Genomic DNA, 21,682 nt, shown 5'->3' on the forward strand with positions numbered 1-21,682 from the left:
GAGGAGAGGAGAGGAGAGGAGAGGAGAGGAGAGGAGAGGAGAGGAGAAAAATCCAACAAAATCAGTAGTCTGGAATATATAGGTCAATAATCACTAATAATGTTAACAATACACTCCCTTTGAATTACCCACAAATAAATCACAATTTATTTTCAATCTTCTTTCTTCACCTTTAATTAGTCACTAAGTAACTTCATTTCACATGTACTGCTAGAAATAAATTAAAATCTTAGCTATTTATGTAGGTCAAACTAGAAGCTATATTAATATTAAGCTGCAAATGAACACATTGAAAGAGAAAACTCTTATAAATATGGGTATCATGCATTTTATTTTTTTTTCTGTAAAAATGGTTACTTGCTACAATATCTCTAGGAAGAAACAATATTAAAACCTGTTTGGGTGTAAAATCAGTGTAAAAGTGCTTTATCATTAGCAACAAAAGTTACAATTTCTGTAACTAAAAAAAATTACTGAAATTAAAAATAAAGGAATCTATAGAATTCTATAGATATTGGTCAGTATATTTTATAGAAATAGTTCAAAATATTTTTTTCCAAAATATAGGCAGACATCAAAATTGTATAAGACTGGAGATGACTTTTTCATGTTACCCTTTCTGCCTTTTTGTTTTCTTTTGCTGTGTGAATGAAAACAAATCTGGATTATTTTATAGCTGACCCACATCTCACAAAATTAGAAAATTGCTTGTACTTGGCAATATATTCTTTGGCTGATCCTCTCCTTATCATGTCCAGAGGTGTCCTCACACAGGAGATAATTTGACAATAATCTTACATGTTCTTTATCCATAGAGATGCTATCCAGAGGATGGAAAGAGCTAACAAGTTAAGAGAGTCTTGACTAGTAATTTTCTCTACTGATCCATCTGGCAGAAGGAGTAATTTTCCCTTTATTTTTAACTGAAGTGAATGCTCATGTGGCTCTTTGCTTCTGTCCTTGCTTACTATGCCTGCATTTTTTTATGGTAGACATATGGAAACTAAATCAGGAGCTGTGTGCCTTGGAGTACAGCTAATGGACACCAACTGCTAATGGGCTTTTAGTCCATAGACCAAAACAGAGCTTGCTTGAAGTAAGCCCTCCATATCTCATACAGTGTGGTTGTGAGTTCTTCATCACCACCATTCTTGCTTTATAAATCCATTGCTACTGCAGTAATGATTCAAATAGATATAGCTGCTGTATTCTCTCTTCCAACATCAGTCATTTCTTAGCAAATGAGAAATCTTTCCCTCCTCTTGAGAGCTTCAACTGATTCTGTTTCTCATTTTTTAAATCAATGGAGTACACAAAAATAATCTCATACAGTTACTTTACTGCGCTGGTTTTGCATGAGGTAATCTTTGCAGTGGCTAGTACTCATATTTTTTTGGTTTTAATGTACTGTTTTGGATTTTTGCTGGAAAGAGGGTTGATAATATAGAGATGTTTTTATTATTGCTGAGCAGGGCTTGCACAGAGCCAAGGCTTTTTGTGCTTTTCGCACTGCCACACTGGTGAGGAAGTTGGGGGTGCTTGGGAGGCTGGGAGGAGACACAGCCTGGACAGGTGACCCAAACTGACCAGAGAGATATTCCATATCACATGACATCATGCTCAGTGTATAAAGTGGAGAGAAGAAGGAAAAAGTGAGGGACATTTTGACTCATAGCATTTGTCTTCCCACGTACCTGTTATGTGTGATGGGGCCCTGCTCTCCCGGAGATGCCTGAACACTTGCCTGCCCATAGGAAGTAGTGAATTAATTCCTTGTTTTCCTTTGCTTGTTTGTGTGGCTTTTGCATTTCCTATTAAACTGTCTTTATCTCAATCCATGGGTTTTCTACCTTTTACCCTTCCAATTCTCTTCCCCATCTTGATGGTGCATGAGTAAGTGAGTGACTGCGTTGGGCTTGGCTGCAGGTGGTGTTAGACATTTATAGCTAAATATAAATCTTGACTTGCATAAAATTTCACTATGCATAAACATTAAAAGCAGGTGTGCTTTTAGTTACCTTTAGTTGCACATTTGCTGAATCCACCTACAATAATATGGTAAACAACCAGTCATATTAATCTTTCTGGTGCAGTTAATCACTTTATTTCCTTAATTTTTTTTTTACAGTAACAATTAGAGTGTGCACTGTAAAAATGCAACTATTCAATCATTCTTTGAAAATGTGGCTATTATCATTAACATTGAATAGAAAATTTAACTTAGAACTCTCCTTAACAAGAAAGGGTGGATGAAGAATTTTCTGTCATTTCTTGACTATTACTAGTTTGTCGCAGCGGGGATTACTGCAACAAGTATATTTCCAACCAGGAGTCCCATGGAAAGCGAAGTATATATGGACAGATTCGTGGTAGATGTTTCAGAGATGTTTATTTCTCCAGCCGCATGGCCGGGGCTCAGCTCAGGAACTCTCAGTCACGGGACCCCAGGGTCCTTGGCCACACAGGGGAACACAAACCAACCAATGGGAAACAAAGGTGACCAGGGGCAGGGAAACCCCGTGTCTGTGCCCTCAGGGCCCCTCTCCCAGGGCTCCATGGCAGGGGAGGGACCCCAACATCTCACCCGTTTTATTTTAATAAAAGGAGAATGAAAACAACTGGATAAACATAACAAGAACAGTTTCAAGACAAAACAAGCCACCCTCCTGAGTCTTTAAATGTCCAAACAGATTCTGTGGAACATCTTAGGGCTGACAGAAGGGAGATAGAACTCTCCGGGCATGTTTTGTGGGGAAACTGAGGCAGGAGAGGGTTTAATTTCTTCCCTCCCCCTTTTCATCCCCCCCTCGGTACCAGAGAGGAATTGTAGGGAAATGGAATTGTATAGGGAAGCCATGGGGTGAAAAACGGATTAGGAATAAACTGGGGGTAGGGTGAACTTAGGAAAGGGTTCATATTGGGTATAGGGTAAAAGGGGAAAGTAGGCTGTGGGTAGGGAAATTGCAGGGATGGATATTGTTTATAATTTTGTGCATAACGGCTGCCTTTGACTGGAATACCCCCAGGTCCAGTAACATTTGCTGCTTGTAAACCCTTCTTTCCTTGCACTATATCAAACTGTACAACTTCCCCATCTCCTACACTTTGCAGGTAATTTTTAGGGTTATTCCTTTTAATGGCAGTTCTATGGATGAATAGATCTTCCCCTGTATCATCTCGTGTTATAAACCCATAGTTGTTTTTTACATTGTACCATTTCACAGTTCTTGTGACTTTCGTTGCTATAACTTCTCCTATCACGTGCTTGCGTGTTTGTCGTGGCTGCTGGTCCCGCGTGGCCGCAGCCTCGCCGACTCCGGCGTCTCGGCTGGGCCCCCGCATTGCGGCTGCTCCACGCTCTCCGAGCGGCGCTGCTCCGGCGCGTGTCTGGGCTCTGCGCGGCCCCGCGTTGCCATCGCCACCAGCCCCATGCCCTGTGAGCGGTTCCGCTCCGCAAACTCCACGCTGTTTTGAGAGCGGCCCGGTTTCAGCTCGGCGCTGCACTGCGCGGCTTCTCGTGTCGCTGTGGAAACCGCTGCTTCTCCCTCTGCAGGGCTCTCCGAGCCGTGTGCTCAGAGCAGCCTGCCACGCTGATGCCTGGTTCCTGGCTGCTTGTGACCCACGACACCCGCGGCGCCTGCGGCATCGCTCCCTCACTCGCGGCCGCGTGGCCGGGGACCCCGAGACAGGGATGGGGTCCGCGATAAGGCACGGGCTCCCGAGGGGGCCAGGAGCATCCAGCGCAGGCACCTCCACCGGCACAGCTGCAGTCATGTGCTCCCGGGATGGCGGCCGCGCGGCCTCGGCCACGGGATAAGTATGATCTTCTGCTTTAGGGGTAATGGGACCATACAAATGCTCCTCAAGAGCTTCCCTGATTATAAGGTATGCACGGAAAGCTTCTCTTTGATCCCATACTTTATCCCATATCTCGTCCCAGAAACACCCCTCACAAGATACAGGAGGTTCGATATTAAAAAGTAAGTCTCGAGAAATATCGGAGAACCTTTTGAAAAGCCAGATGAAGAAATGTTCTAGATCTCCCGGTTCCAATACTTTTTTGTTTTGTTGTTCAAGGATTCCTTTAACTTCTAGGTACATTTCTTTCTGTGGCTCAGAGAGCCCCATTTCCCATGATTCTTCCATAGTCCAGAGAGAATATCCAAACCAAGATGAGAAGAGAGAGGTCTAGAGTGGTTATTTTACTCACGAATCTTCCTCAGGGATCAGTATCTTGCCCGCATTCCTCCACCAGTTGTTACAGCGGGAATTACTGCAACAAGTATATTTCAAACCAGGAGTCCCGTGGAAACGAAGTATATATGGACAGATTCGTGGTAGATGTTTCAGAGATCTTTATTTCTCCAGCCACATGGCCGGGGCTCTGCTCAGGAACTCCGCAGTCACGGGACCCCAGGGTCCTTCCCACACAGGGGAACACAAACCAACCAATCGGGAATGAGGCTGACCAGGGGCAGGGAAACCCCGTGTCTCCCCCCCAGGGCCCCTCTCCCAGGGCTCCATGGCAACACTAGTTGTATAGCTTATCTTCAGAGACCACAAAAGAACTACACAGGAACAGATATGATGCAGAATCTAGTTTCAGTTTCATACTTCTGATACCATACTACAAGCAATGATGTCATGAATATCTTAATTTTCAATGAACTGGTGTCTGAAGAAATCAAAAACAGGTAATGAAGAATGAAATATGCTTTGTTTTTCCTAGTGAAATTATAATGCCTTTTAATTTAGTATGGGTCATCTCCTACAATAGCATAATTAAGTGCTGTATTATTATTATTATTTATTATAATTCAATTCTTTATTATTATCTTCAGCAATACTAAAATACTGAGCATGATATCAAAAGATTTGAGGAATGGATTGATCTTCAGTCTTCATTTGTTTCAAAGCTAAAAGGTTTCTCTACAATAAATCAAAAAAGAATTTTGTATACAGATATATACAATACCAGAATTTCCATTTATAAGTGTATTTCTAGCTCATGGACCATGTATTTTGCCCTTATCAGAGGGATGACCTGGCTGTGCACTGGCATCTCAGCACAAGGGCTCAGCCTCTCCACAGCCTGTCTGGGTGTCACTCCCTGTGCTGGAGTCAGTAACTGCTGCTTCTCCTGCTCCAGCTTCAGCTCTGGGCATGGGCCATCTGGTGTGTGTGTGTGTGAGAGAGATCTCCCAGCAGAGACCAGGAGATGCTAATGACACTTCCCCAGCCTCTTTCTTAAGGAGGACTAAAATTTCAACCTTACAAACTGGGGAAAAATTGAAAGCAGAAGCATGGCACCAGAGAACAGCATATGAAAAAGTTTTGTATTAACATTAATGGGAAAAACAATACTTTCTTAGCTTCATATATGTCCTCTTTCATCCATAGCAAGATTTTGAGGGTAACAGATACTAGGAGAGAAAACAAATACCTCAATGCTTTTGCTACAAACATGGATTTTAGTAGTGAGTAGCAAACACTAGCCATTTGAGTATTACTGTGCTCCCACACATATCATGCAGATGATTGTATGTTATGACTCCAGAGCCTAAACCTAGTTAATGCTGCACAATAATTTGATATGCTTGCGAAATGAATGTTAAATGGAGATGCAAAGACAGGCAGGGAATTTAGCCAAAGAAGGAATGTGTTGCTAAAATGTGTATGGTTGTGGCATAGGTGCAATGTGTTGCTACCGACTTTTTATCATTAAAGGTCTCCAACAGCAGGTGTGTGGGTAAGTCAGTTGGTGCTGGTTAGTCCGGGCAGTGCAGCTGTCCAGGTGTCACCATGGACTGCCTGCACTAAAGATGTGACTTGTGTTGTTCACTAAATAACTGTGTCCATCAAATGAATCTTTAAAATGACTGGAAAAAAGCCAAAGACCAGACTGAAGATGTGTCTATGCTAATCTGTGCTAGGAGATGACCTATTTTCTATATTGATACAAGAGGTATAAAGAGCACTGAAGCCTTGCATTAGCAAAGACTTTTCAGAATCCCTCTACTTTGTTTTCTTAATATTTATAATTCTTTTATATATATATATATGTTTATTAATATTAGTCCAAGCATATTAGCTGCATTTATTCAGTATTAATTATCCCTTTTTCCCCCTGAAATGTGAACTGTACACACATTCATAAGTGGTCTAAAAGGTTATTTAGTTTCACTTTGACTTTTTATATGCATCTCTATTCTCTGCAGAAAAACTGTTGTAAAATTTATTGCAGAAGTATTCCCTAAGAAATTGTGACATATATTCACCTATCTTCTGGAGTTGTAGAAAAGTGAGGAAAAGTATTTCTCCTCATTCTTTAGTGGAAGAAGCATAATTTTACTGCAGAAAACTGTGTATATCACAGTACTAACATTATATGGCACTATCAACAAGGTCCTGCAATCAAATTGCATATATAGTATAGCATGAATAAACTTTAAAAAGAAAATTAGATATAAAAAATTAATATAATCAAACAGCTCAGTTTACCCAGCTGGAAGAAAATGGAAAAAGCTGAGGACGAATAAAATAATAGGAGCTTTAAATTTTGTGATACTCAGAAATTATCTAAATTATGTTTACTTTTCACAATCTTGCTGGCATCATGCAAAGAAGTGTTTCATATTTTACATCATTTTACTCTGCCATGTGTCACTTTACTCTTTTGTACTCAGATTAATTCATTATTTAATTGTATGCACTGAAATTTGTATAGTGAATACTGAAGAATGTGTTGGCAATTCAAGTTTTACCATATACCAAAACTAATTTCTTAATGAGACATTTTCTTGCATAAAAACAAATGCTATGCTGACCTATAGCTATTGACTAAAATACATTTTTAAACTATATTACTTCATCATGACCTTTTAAACAGTGGCAAATCCTACAATACAGCTTCTTCAAAAGTCTTAATCTAACAGTTCTCAGATCTTAAGGGGCTTTTCTGGGGTTGTGATAAGTGTAGGGCTTCATCTGAACAGACTGGACTGAAGAAATGGGAAACAGGACAGGCAATGGAAACTACACTGAGTTTTAAATTGTATCTTTTCACTCAGTTGCTCCTTTTCACTGAAAAGACTATAGTAAATATCTGCTATTATTAACTTATTTCAGTTAGGATCTTGGTTGTCCAAAATGTAATGTTGACAAGAAAAGAATCTACAAAGGTGAAGAGAACAGAGTAATAAATTGCCCCTTGGATTTCAAAATAGGAAGTTATACTCCTTGAAGATCTCTTTCACCTTAATTATTCATTAAATTGCTTCTCAATGAGCCAAATTAAATCAGTTCTCTCTCTTCGCCTACACAGAACATAATCAAACAGTACAGGTTCTTTAGAAGGGAAAAATTGTTGGTTTTTTTTTTAATGTAGAAACACTATCTATTTACTGAGGTAATGAATCTCATCTGTCCTTTTTCTCTCAAGTATCTATAACCATTGGTCAAGAGATTATTTTGGCATGTGGATACAATTAAATCTATCGCATGGTATCTGCCAGATTCATAGTGACATCTACACCATCAACCCAGTGGCAGGAGCAGTAATTCTTTGAAGTTATCATTTTAAATAAAAGCTGATTGACTTACTTTATGGTATCTCAAACAGCACAGACTCAGCTGGTAGTCAACAATTAATTTGAATTAATTACAGGTTTTGTGTTAGTGTGATTGGGGCCACTTAGTTGTAAGAGAAGGCTCACTAAACCAAAGGAGTACAACTCCTAAGAGTTCTTACTGTAATTATGAGCCTCTTAGTATACAGCCTTGCTGAGAATTATACTGTATAAAAGTTTAAAACTCACCCTCCTTCACATAGAGCAATTCCCCATTCTGAACTCAAAGGAAATTCTCTGCATATATCTATAAATATACATCTATGTGACACTATAGTCTGGAAGAGTAATTTCAAAATAGGAGGACAGAAAGAACAAGCCATGGCAAGGAGACAGAAAGTTAGAAACATTTCATTCAGGTGAGGACTTATTTCTTATCTGGGAAAAAATGATGGGTTGAAAAATGAGAGATCTTAAAAGAGGAGGATGTGCTTGAATCAAAGCTGGATATTTTCCATGGCTTCCTGTGATGACCGGTTAGTCTGTGGTACAAGGAACAGAGAAAGTTCTCGGGTAAGACAGTCCCTAGTACAACAAAATTCTCCCTAGGTCAGGGCAAGAAGAAAATCCTCTCCCCGAATGCTTTGTTCTGTTCTGTTAATGTACCCCAGGCCTGTGTTCCTGGTTGGCCACTACACCGCCCCACCCCCTTGCTGCCTTATATGTTCCATGCCATAGAAAGTTCTCCACTCCAGGTTCCCCCCATTGGCCTTTGCCCCTCGCCACTCCCCCAGAGCTTCCCCACTGGCTCCCATTCCCTAGTCCTGCCCTTGTACCGCCCCGTGCCATGGATCATTGGTCTCTGATATGCCCTCCTCTCCCGTACTTAAACCTGGACCCTCCGATTTTTTTTTCTGTCTTTGCCCCTGGAATCCTTCACCGTGTGGAAACAATGAACTGCTCCCATGGAACTCTATGCAGAGATCCTTCCTGCCTCTTTGCTGTTGACCCATATTACTACGCTATCCATGCGTTTGTCCATGCATTCATGTGTGAGTGTGTAGCTGATCCTGTTGAGTGGCTTTGCTAATGAGACCCTTTTGGAAGATCGCAGCACCTCACGCTCTGGCACAGAAGCTGCAGAGAGCTCAGGATAGCGATAGTTTCCTTGTGTTAGCATTACTATATCAAGCTACCACTAGAAAAATACATTATGACCAAAGTTTAATAATTTAGAATTTAAGATTTCTTAACTAGGAGAAAAGTCTAGATTTTTACAAAAATTTTATGTAAATAAAAAACTAATATACTAATATATAACATTTTGGCATATCTTTATCTTCTTCACTTATTAAGTAAGGTTTTGAATGGCTGCAGTAGTTTTAAAAATGGATGTCTGTAGGGTTCTTAATGGGACTTACACATTCGATTCTCCATATATTCTGCTGACAGTTTTCTTATGTCTTCCTGAAACTACTTTGCATCAAATACAGCTTTTGATAAAAATATTATATTTTATAATATTAATAAAAAATTATACCCATTTTAGGATAGAAATGCAAATTACAAGTCTTTAGACTTGTGCACTAGACTTAGGTGCACTTACATTCAGCATTGCCTCTTGTACTCTTTTGGTTTTAACCATGTATTGGAAAGGGGAAATTATTTTTGTTTCACTTGCTAACAGTAACTTGGGAAACATCATTATTTTTAAGGCAGGCAGAGTTTATTTATTTTAAAAAATGCTTCACTGTCATTGAATAACAACCATGCTCTTTCAACAGGCAGGTATTACACAGTAAACATGCTACATTTTGACTTGACAAAATAACCAGTGTTGTTCTTTTGGAGTCAAGTTGTCTGCTAACAAAACCAACCATCTGAGATTCAGATCTTAATGGCATGTTTTCCTGTTCCTTAGATAAACAGACTGATCTGTCAATTTAATTTGTCTTTCAAAGACTGAAAAAGTAAGAATTAAGTGTTTTCTGTCAGTAAACTGAGTCTGGATTAGCGAGTTAAAATCAAAAGTTCTTTATTGCCAGTTGTCTTCAGAACTACTAATTTCTCAGAAAATGCTAGTGGATTTTGTAATGTAAATATGGCTTTGTAGTTCTATCAGAATTATTTTCCTGATAAAGGAAGGAAAGACAGATTTATCAGTTTAAAAAAGTGCCAAAATTTGATGCAGTAATTTGATACAAGAGTCGATTGCAAGCTGGTAAAAAGGAAGGATGTTTACTTTGTAAGGATTCTTTGACAAAAATTCCTTGAACTCTGGTATACTGAGAATCAATCACTTATCTCCATTTGTGTGCTTATTTGGTAGTTTCAGTTATTTTTACAGAAGATACTTTAAAAATAGAGGTGAAGTGGAAGAAATCTTCAATTGCTTCTATTTTAATTTTGTACACTATTGCAATCTTTTTCTAAATAGAAACACTACAGCATACTAATTACAGTGCTTCTAAGTAGGACATGGCACAGGATAGAATAATGTCTTTCAAAATACATTCACAAACATTATGGAGAAGTTTTATTTATTCTGGATTTTGTAGAGGAAAAATAATTCAAGTCTGATAAGAACAGCTGAACTCTGCTTATTGAAGAAAACCTTTCCTGTTTATTTTTTCACCATATTTTATAAAATCTCATTTTCAAATATCTACAGCATGTTACAGCTCACTAAGGAGAACACATAATTCATGGTTTTGTCAATAACTGAAATGAGAATAAATTATCATTCAAATTTTAATAGGACACTCCATGACACAGTCCAGGCTCATAAAGTGTTTGCCATTTAATAAAATAGATTATTTGTTTATGTGAGATTTTGCATAGTTGGTTTAACTTCTTTGACCAGCAAAGAGGAATATATGTGATTCCTTCCTGTGCAACACTTCAGACTACACATTTTTACTGAATGCACATCCTTACTGAAAATTAGTATTCCGTGGCATTTTATAATATGATAATTATATTACTGCATTAATGACACCCTTTAAAATTCTTTCTGAAAGGAAAAATATCTTCATATGGCATGAAATACTTTATGAAGGCTTGTAGAGAAAGGAACATGTTAGTACCTGTATTTATTGATTCCATCTTCACATGTGGCTCCATGTTGGCACTGGTTTATCTCACAGTCATTAATATTCTCAAGGCATGTGTTTCCAGTCCATCCCAGAGCACAAACACAGTGAGATCTCTGAATTTCTTCATCGTAAAAGCAACTACCTCCATTTGCACATACCTGAAGATGAGAATTACAAATACATTGTATTGCAATTAGTAATTTGCATGGTCAGGTTCTGGTAGCGGGGGGTGCTATAGAGGTGGTTTCTCTGAAAAGCTGCCAGAAGCTTCTCCATGTCTGACAGATGCCAGCCAGCTCTGGGATGGACACACTGCTGGCCAAAGTCAAGCCCAGCAGTGATGGTAGTAGAGCCTCTGGGGTAACATAGTTAAGAAGAAGGAAAAAGCTTATTTCACAGAAGTAATTGCAGCCAGAGAAGAGCAGAGTGAGAACATGTGAGAGGAACAGCTCTGCAGACACCAAGGTCAGTGCAGAAGGAGGGACAGGAGGTGCTCCAGGTGCCAGAGCTGAGATTCTCCTGCAGCCCATGGTGCAGCCCATGGCAAGGCAGCTGTGCCCCTGCAGCCCGAGGAGGACCAAAGGCATGCAGAGATCCACCTGCAGCCCTTGGAGGAGACCCAAGCCAGAGAAGGTGGATGCCTGAGAGGAGGCTGTGAACCTGTGGGAGACCCATGCTGGAGCAGCCTGTTCTTGAAGGACTGCAGCCTGTGGAAGAGACCTACGCTGTTAACAGTTCGGGAACAACTGTAGCCCTTGAGAAGGTCTCACACTGGAAAAGTTTGTGGAGGACTGCCTCCCATGGGAAGGAGCCTACTATGGAGCAGGGGAAGGACTCCTCTCCCTGAGGAGGAAGCAGTGGCAAAAACAAGTGATGAACTGACTATTCCTAGTATCCCTGCACTGCTGCAGGGAAGAGGAGGTAGAAAATTTGGAATAAAATTAAACCCAGGAAGAAGGGAAGGAAGGGGGGAAGGTGCTTTTAACATTTGTTTTACTTCTAATTATCCCGCTCTGATTTTGTTAGTAATAAATTCAACTAATTTCCCTAAGTGAAATCTGTTTTGCCGGTGATGGTAATTGTTAAGTGATCTCTCCCTGCCCTTATCTCAAGTCATAATCCATTTTCTCTCCCCTGTCCAGTTGCAGGGGGCACTGATAGAGTGGCTTCAATGGCCACCTGGCATCTAGCCTGAGTCAACCCACCAGATACTTGAAGAGTTTTTTCTTTACATGTTGGATTTTTTTCCCCAAAAAATGGGGAAAAAAGGAATGGAACTTAATGGAATAAGCCATTGGTATTTAATCTTTTATGTTGTAATATTAAAAAAGATACATCTCCAAGAACCTAAAATACTGAATGGTATTAAATCAATGTACCAATTTATTGCTTAGTTGGTAAAAGGCATTTATGTTTTAATTTAACTGTAACATTTTCACAGTTGCCCTTAAAATGTGATTGTTTTGGGAAGGACAACAGTGAACTAAACTGTTATTTTTCCATTGAAATAGTAGAGCAACTGTTCCTATGCTGTATAATTTAGCTTCATATGTGGTTATCAGGAAAAAAAAAAAGATTTTTTTTTTTTCATTTTGATTATAATGCTGATTCAACCTATCCTTGAATCTTTATATGTTTATAAATTACATCTATGCTGTGGGAAAATAAGAAGCTTCTTCATTTTCAATTTGTAGGTATTGAAAAATTGGCAAATTTAGACTGGACCAGCTTTTTTCCTTTTTGTTTTCAATTACTAATATTACTTATTAAACCAGTATTTCCTGTATTGTTCAAAAATACAGGAACTTATACATCTGAGTTAATGCTCCTTTCCTCATTTTACTTTTCGGTTCCATTTTCATTTCCATGAAAATTTTGCCAGTATGAAGACAGATAACTACATATTCATTTCAAAGCAATTAAGACCCCTCCTGCTAATCAATTGGTTTTTAAAGAAAATGGTGTCTAGAAGATGAGTTAATGCACTAGTACTTCAGTTTGATTGAGTCTGAATCTCTTTATAATGTCATTAAGATCTGGAATAATAACAGTCCTTGGCAGAAATATTCTAATATTCATTTGTCTTTGATTAAGTTTTAAATTGACCTTAAAATGAAGAAATATTTGTTATGCTCTCTGTACTGAATTTTAGACTTACCTTGGGATACTTATTCAATATGACATCTTGAAGAAATGCAGTTCAACAGAAACGCAAAAAAAACAACCCTTCTATGTGTATGGTATAGGAATTGTTATTTTCTTTTCTTATTATTTTTATTTGTTTTCTTACTTTTGTATTCATATGTTTTGGCTGGATTTTGTCTTGACGCTTACTATTTTCTCAAAGCTCAAATAGGTCAAATAAGCTTATACTCAAGAAAACCATCCAAAAACCTTAGGCAATTAAGAAAAATATTTCAATATTGCCACAAGATTATGTTCATTATATTCTTATGTCATTTTGATACTTCCTACTGTGAAGAAAGGTGCTACGCTTTAAGATGTTAATGCAATCTAAAGCAGATTTAAATTGAAAAGAAAGATATGGAATGTATTTAAATAACAATCTTATGTTTCAACAGACCATAAACAAGTCTATTCTTGTCAGTCTGACCATCATACTTCTGTCTGTGGCAAGTACTTTAACACAAATCTGCCTTTTTATGTAGTCTTGATGAAATGTAAGAATCACTTTCTTCCAATATCAACCAGGAGATTTTATTTCAGCTAGGGAATATAATTAGTCCTTAGAGGACTTTATTCTTCTCCTATCTTCCCTTTGCAGGATTTGAGGCATATAACCCTACTATATGTCTGTATCTTCTCTAAGTATCCTGTGTTGTCATGGACTTCAAGGTGACATAAATATTGGTTGTTCTTTGTAAACGTATTGCCTACTATGCATAGTATATTTTTATGGTGCATATATTTCAATAAAAGAAATGATAATACCTTTAAAAAACTCATTATCAAGTTTGTGTAGCTATTTAGAAGGCTATATAGCATTATTTAGAGAGCTTTTAAAATAACTATCATAATAAAAAAGTGCAACAGTATTTTACTTTAACCCATACCAAAAACTCGAAGTCCACCCTGATATGAATGAATCCTACCCAAATTTAATTGAAAAGGTCACTAAAGGGAAGTGAGAATGATACAACAAATAAATTTCTTCTAGAAAACTTTGAAAGCGCAAAAGTGGTATTCATTTCTATATGCTGTGGCCACTGAAGAGTAACTTGCAAGGCGAATTTAGGTTTTTTATAACCACATTTTCATCTCCCATTGAAGTCTAATTAGTCTTGCTTTTTTGTTGTTGAATGTGGTTCTTATTTTTTTGTTTGTAATGGAAATGAAACTTTTGTCATTCTTTCTCTGCATTGCTGTACCATCAGCCTTCTATCTGGTACCTTCTAAACACATCAAATTTTGCAAAGAGACTTTGCCTAAAGTTCTTCAAGTTTCATAATATAGCAGCAGCAAGTAGGGGACAGAAGGAGACATCAGTGAGTAAACCTATAAAGAACAAGAAAGGCATAGCTCAGGCATTACACGGTTTGTTGTACAATGACCAGACTAGTCGCATCATGCACCTTTACAAGCATATGTTACACAGGAAAAAGGAATATTAGCCTGAGAACATATCAAGAATGAGTACTATGTTTAGGAAACCTGTGGGAAATGAGGCTTCATCAGCTCACTGCTATTAGAGTAAGTTGTTTGATTTCCCAAAAAAATGCTGGGGAGGAATATATTGCTTTATCCTACCTCTGTGTTTCCAATACATGGTGATAAACATGTGTAATTAAATCCATGAGATTTATCCATACACAGTGCTCCTGGGGCACAGCTTATATTGTTGAATAGGCAGGCATCAATATCGAGTTCACATCTTTCACCTTCAAAACCTGCACCACAAAGAGAATGTTTAATCACAGTTCATTCAGAATATTGACATTATGTCTGTTCAGGGTGTTAGAAGTTAACACCACTCTACTAGAGTTATTTGGCAGTTTTATTTACTGAACAAAGAGAAAAACTGGGTTTCTTCATAAAAATGTTCACTGCATTTGTTGAGATACATTGCTATTTTTATGTCGCTATTTCTTAACATAAGTATTAGGGTGATATTTTATTTGTTCTGTTAGAAAATACAATAAATTTCCAATGGCTCACCTATAGGGCAAGTGCACTTAAAATGATCTTCATAGACAATACATGTTCCTCCATTTTCACATGAATTGGAACCACAGTTATCAATTTTAACTTCGCAGAATTCTCCTGAATAGGAAATAAAAAGTCCTTAAAAGGTTAGGAATTAATATCACATTCTTAAAGAAACACCATAAGTCATATTAGTAATATTGATAGAATAACTTTCTTTAAATAAGATCTCTGGAATATTGGTTAAAGATCTTGTGTAAGTTTTCAGACTCTTTTTCTCTCCACTCATACATATAAAAAATAGATCTCAGTGGTTAAAAAAAAAGGCCAAACCAAAAATAGTTTTTCAGCATTTGAAACAATTTTAGAATGTATCCAGAAGGGGATACAGAGCGAAGAGGGTGGATTTTCCCTGGAAATAATTGACTGAAAGGGGGTAATGCCTTTGTATTTTCTTCTTTTTCCTGCTGCGTGAGTCAATTCTGATATCTACTCAAGATTTTTGAATCTACTATATACATCTTTCATTATGTATTTTCTGAGCTCTGTTTTGGCTAGGAAAGGGCTAGTCCCCATTTATCTGAGGTAACCTTTATTGTCATTCACTGAACAACTTGCTCATTTAGCTGAAAACTGGTTTTAGCCCAGCAGAAAGAAATAATTGAACTTGTAACTGGACAGTTCTAAAAAAATGTACTGAAGAGAAATATATCTCTGGCAGCATGATATGAATCAATAATGAAGACTATCAGGTTTACCATTAGTCTTGGCAAAAATGTAGATTTGACAAAAACAAGACACTTTCACTTTTTATTCTTTTTGGTACTGAAAACAATGTAATGAATTCTGTGTACACATTCTTGATTTTTCTTTCCTTGTTATTGATGTTCTTTGGGTTTTTTTCCTTGATTTTTTTTTCTTAATTTACTATTTTGTCAGCAGGAGTTTGGGGGGGGGGGGGGGGCGGTTGTTTCCAAGTCACAAAAAGATAAAGAATAGATAAAAGAGAAAAAATCTTCACTGCTGAGAAAACTTGAAGAAGGTGCAGGAGTTTTGAGATATTTCAAAGATGAAAACTTCAGAAATACAATAAGTGTAAATTACTGATGTTTTTACCACCAAATTGTTTGAAATCAGTGTTACTTCACTTTATGGCTTAAGCAGAAAACATAGAAGAGCTGTACAGAAGAAAAATGTCTGGGAGGAATGTACAAGAAATGTAGATAATTTATTAAATCAGACAATATGTTCTGTAAAATTTCTGTCAGAAGTTTATTCTATTTGAAATTCTTCATATGTCAAAAAAAAGGAAATAAATTTACTTCAAATAACAAAATTGTTTTAAAATTTTTAATCATCTCTCCTTTTTATCTAGAGCTAGAGACATCAGGAGAACATAAATTAATAGGATAACATTTGGTAAGAAAATTACTATGTCTCTCCTTCCGTATTTTCTGCAAATTTCAATCACTCTTAATATGCTAGAATGGAGTGCCATACTAAGAGCTAAAGACTTTTTTATGGACTTCTGTAAATGCAAAGAGGAATATGCTGTGATTTGTTGGACAAAAATCTCTATTTTGGGCCAACAGGTGCTGAACCACAAGTGCAATCTCATTCATTTACAGACAGGTTGACCAGCATGCTTTTAGTGATTTTTTATAATTATTTTATCTTTCACTCCTCAGTTAAAAATTTCCCACTGATAACATCTATCAAATTTTTAACAGCCAAGATTATATTTTACTGTAATTTATAAAGCTTGCTGAGTTAAAATATTTTTAAGTAATATGTAAATAATAGAGAACATAGGAAAATAGGAAATTAGATACTTCTTGCTGTTTATTATTATTATAATATGTAATATTACATGGGAAGGTATGGGCAGCCTGACCTTATATTTACAAGACTCTCATTTGCTCTGTTTGTATTGACTCTAATGGTAACCCAAAATATCTGCATTTCTGGGGAGATTCCATCATGATTAATACTTTTAGAAAGCCATTTTCTGTAATAGTGGCCGGCAAAAAGTCATGCTAACACATAAATAGATATTTTAATTCCAAAATCAACTGAGTGTGCTGAGGGAGTTGCAATCTCCTAGGAATTGTGGGGTTTGTTTTGTTTTTCTTAATGAGGCTTGGAAGGCAAAATCAGGAGGAAAAAAAAAGCTGGGAAAAAAAACTTCATTTCAATATGTATTTTGGATCATTTTTTTTTTCATGTTTATTCATGAGGATGGAATTGTCTTGTCCAAGAAACCCTTATGAATAAATATTAGTGCAACCCAACAGGCTTTAAGAATTATTTTGCTATAAATCTGCAATTCTTATAGTGGCTGTATCCCTTAAGCAAACTTTATGACTTTTCCCTGCCACAGTGAGGTCAAGAAAACCTAGTAATTCCAAACTGTTATAAAATTTATTGGAAACTGAATACTGCTGAGAAATGCATAATTTATGGTATTAAAGTCTGATTAAGTGATAAATGGATATCAGGAGAGATCTCCACAGTAATCCACTTAGCTTTTAATGCCTAATTATCACTTCATAGTGAGTAAGGGCTGAGTAATTGAGAAATGCAGTACTTAGAGAACTCAAACAAGACTTTTGTGCACAATTAAGCATGTTATTCTTCTATCAGGAATAAGTTCAGCAGGCCAAGGAACAAAGGGGAAAAATACAGAAATTTTACATTAGAAGGAGGGAAAATTTTTGATTAAAGACTACTGTTGGACTGTTTATTTTTGCAAATGACCCTATATATTTTTTATATAAGGATATGTTCTTAAAAGTTAAATTGTTTAATTATTTTCCTTAATTTTCTCTTTCTACCAATGCATTTAGAGGGAACTTTCTTGTCCTCCCTGATTCTTGCTCTTTTAATTTCCAGCTTAGCTTTAGCTTTTCTAACTCCATCCTTACACACATAACTAATTTCTCTATGTTCCTTTTATGCAGCTTCCAACTTCCGCTTTCTGTGTACTGTGGGATGAGACATTTAATTGCATTAACACATTAACTAAACCTGCAAGAATATACCTTGCTTCTCATCTGTGTGTTTGTTAGCTTAGAATCCATGATGAGCTAAAGCAACTACATAGCTCTGGGGTTGGTACCAGCCAGCTAAATAGATAAATTAGCGTACTTATGTCTGTACCTGATAATAAACTTACTAGTTTACTTAAATAAATAACCACAAATAACTCAATCCAGGTAAAGTTCACCTAAGTATTCTAAAGAGACTAAAACGTGACATTGCTGAAACAACATCAGTAGAGTGAAGAATCTTTTAAATGGACTTTGGGGCCAGAAGAAGGAAAGTTGTCAAATTCAATACAAATTCTAAAAGTAAACTGAGGGGTTTTTACCTGTAACCCTGCAAAACAACACTGCCTCTTCTAGCAACAGACCATAAGTTTTGCACTGAATTTACAAGGACTAAGGGTCATCAGATTTGATCTGTCTTTCCTGCAGTGATGTTTTACTTGGCCTAATTGTGACAGTAGTTTTTTTCTTCTGATCTGCTTTACTTTTGTTTATCTTTGCATGGAATAACCGTAGTTTTAATAGGAACAAGTAGATATTCTAAGTACGATCATATTTACTAGTCTAATGCAGTGCTGTATACAAATACAGGGCTGGTACCTGTCTGTAAATGTCAACCTGTCTGTAAATGAATGAGATTGCACTTGTGGTTCAAAAGACCTTGAGAAGTAGAGACACAGGATGTGATGTGAGGAACACTGGGGTGATCATAGATGGGAGACTCTGTAACAATAGACATTTCACCAGTGCCCAGTTAAAGAATGAAGATCTCTAACCAGACAAAACTGGTCTTAAGGGTAACAAAAAGAACAAAAAAACTTTAGACCCACCATAAAATGTAAATTAAGATCCAAAATAGAACTACAGTCCAATGAAGAAAAAGTATAAATAGGCATATAGAAATGACCCTAAGTGGATCCTGGAGATGCAGAAGAAATCACCAAGTATGAATGTCACATTCCTTCCAGTGAAGGACTATAGATTCTGCAAGACTGCTCCCAACTGCAACACTATGAAACCATTGAACTTAAGAACTGGAGGAGGGGGGATAAGAGTGAGTATGATATCATAAAAAGGGACAGACACTAAAAATTGTGTTAAAACTGCATTTTGACTCATTTTCTGCAGTAATTAGATTTATCCTGATAATGATTTTAATTTTAATATTTCATTTACATTATCAGTACATTTTTGGCTTTACTGCATATGTGGTGTGCTTCTGCCCTGCACATAACAAAGATTTTCAACATAATAGAATCGCCTAGAGGCTTATGTACCATAAAGTCTGAGTTTATCAAATAGCTCCCTGAGGGTTCTTAAAAAGAGTATAACTCACAGTTGCCTTCTCTATTGCACAGTGTAGTAAAGCCAGCACTTCTAGTGTGTTTTATTTTTAACTGACCCAAACATTTTAACCTATAAAACCAGAATTTGCATTCCTTAGGACTTGGGCTGCAGTTGTAGCTGCTAGAGATATTTTTAATTTTATGTGATCTGCTCTAGTCTATTTTTGTATTCTGCTCAAGTCTATTTTTGTACTTCTGCTCTAAATTTAATGTTATCTTTTTTTTTAGAAACTATGTAAGTAACAACTAGTGTGCTAATAAAGAGAATACAGAGATGATCTCCACTAAACATTTTCTACTTGCTATTTCATATGGCAACAAGTTTATCAAACAAAATATAATGCATGACCTAACACTTCCGTGCACAAGTACTGGATGGTATCATAATTATTTTTAAAATTATTTTTACATTATTTTTCTCTAAAATCAAAGCAATTTTATGAAGTGAGAACTCAAGACTTTTTTTTGTTATGTTTTTTTTCCCCTGTCTTTGAAGGCAGTTATAACACCCAATTAGATTTATTGCATATGTGCACATGTGCACATGCTGAAATACTCACAGAACCATTACTTTTAACCATTTGAACCAAGAAGCTAGTAGGAACTTCAAAAACTCTTTGGCAGAGCACGGGCAGTTAAGGTTCACTCTCTGAAATACTGACATTTACATCCATGCTATTGCATTTTAGGTCATGAAAAATTCCACTTTTTTTTGTATGATTTGCCTCATCCTGAACTCAGTCCAAAAAAGGTCTTATGAGTAGAGCTCTCTAAAATTTCCAGTTCTTCCCATGTATCCTAAAGAGAGCACAGAGTGACAAGTCTGGTACAGACATTGTAAGCACTTAAAATCTACACATTTTATTCCACGTCCTGGAACTATAAATTTATTTATTTTGAAACACACTCAATCCACTTACAATAATACTTACTAGAACCACTAGAAATTCAAAGATAGGTTTTCATGGATTCCGAATATTTCCTCATTTTTCCTTGGAGTTGTGCAGAACTTAGCAGTAAAGGTATTCTTAGATAAATCTAGGTATAGTGATAAAACTTTGTGGTTTTCAAAATAAATTTCAGTGAATGAAAAAATAATAAAAAAATAGTAGAAATAAAGAACTCATCTGACATTCACACATGTAGGTGTTCAAAGTTCTGTCTGACAGTTGATCAAGCTTAAATTACTTGCTTCTGACATTAGAAAAAACCCTTTTATGAACAGTTAGCATAAATATTCAAATGAGGATTTATTTAAGATTAATACATGTGTTTTTTCAGTCTTCTTAGAACAAATATAATTGCATACTGATAAAAAAAAGTTATTCTTGACTATCTACAGCCAAACATTAAAAAAAGGATCATGTTATTGTTCTCATTGGTGGAGGCATTTTAGCTATAGTTGGGTTGAGGAAACTTAAAACTGGACAATCTTCAACCATAGATGAAATCTAGACAGCTTGTTTAGACTAAATTATTAAATTTTAGATTTCTAAAGTACATCATACTGAAATAGCTCACTCATTGATTATCACTACCATATCCCTGTATTTAATGAAAAAAAATTAAAAATAATACAGACATCTGAAATGGCAGCTGGCATTAGAATGAACATATTTATCTACAGTGGTATTTGAAAAATAATTGAAAAAAAAAATTTTTGTCAAAGTTTGGAGGTTTAATTATATTTTTTGAGTGATTTTACTTCCCAAATTCCTTTCTATGTCCATTTTTGGATGGTGTTTCACAAATCCCTGTGAAGAAGAGTTATTCTACTGAGAGAAAGAAATTAAATAAGTTAAATCCAAGAAAAATGCGATAATATTTTCTAATGACACAGCTTTTCTAATTAACATATAAAGGGGATAGTTTCCATTAGATCACAAAAAACAAGAATTTACTGGGGTTAGGAATAACAATTCCAAGACTGGAACTCCTCATACACTAAGTCTGATTAAATTTTGATTAGTGTAAGTGATTAGGCACATTTACACCATACCGTGGACCAATGTTACAGAAAACTATTTCCTTTTTTAGGAAACCAACATAATCTTTTCCACATAAAGACTACCATGTCCTAATAGGTAAAGCAGCCAAAGTCAAACACCCATGTTCATTAAGTACTGTCCCAGCTTCACAGACTAAGGGGACACAAACTATAATATGGACATTTTCCAGTTCAAGTAAACATTATTATGCTTATTCTCAAAATTCATCAGCTACCATAATTTATTTACATAGAGCTGAATTTCAAAAAGACTTCCACTGACCACAGTCAGCTGATGTTTAAAGACATTCTGAAAAAGGATCTCAGCTAAAGACTGTGGTTAAACAACAGCTGCAGAGGAACTTTCAGAAAGGACTATTCTTAAGTGCCCTTACATGATTAATTGCATTCTAAACCAGGAGAAGGTAGAATTTTAACTGCATATTTAACATTTGAGAATATATGACCGTGTATA

General features: G+C 36.5%; 1 protein-coding gene across 1 annotated transcript in view; it reads right to left on the reverse strand.

Annotated features, from left to right (window-relative positions):
• EYS (eyes shut homolog) overlaps positions 1-21,682 on the reverse strand; it is an 854,603-nt gene that overhangs the window by 667,035 nt on the left and 165,886 nt on the right. The window contains exons 8-10 of the mRNA XM_042016808.1: positions 14,840-14,944; positions 14,432-14,571; positions 10,655-10,821 (exon numbers count right to left, since the gene is read on the reverse strand). Of these exons, the coding sequence (XP_041872742.1) occupies positions 10,655-10,821; positions 14,432-14,571; positions 14,840-14,944 (412 nt within the window). The remainder of the gene's footprint in view (positions 1-10,654; positions 10,822-14,431; positions 14,572-14,839; positions 14,945-21,682) is intronic.

Source organism: Corvus kubaryi, unplaced genomic scaffold (genome assembly GCF_017639235.1).
Source record: "Corvus kubaryi isolate FWS band 111438036 unplaced genomic scaffold, C.kubaryi_AGA036_p1.0 split3-73, whole genome shotgun sequence".
Taxonomy (NCBI): Eukaryota; Metazoa; Chordata; class Aves; order Passeriformes; family Corvidae; genus Corvus; species Corvus kubaryi.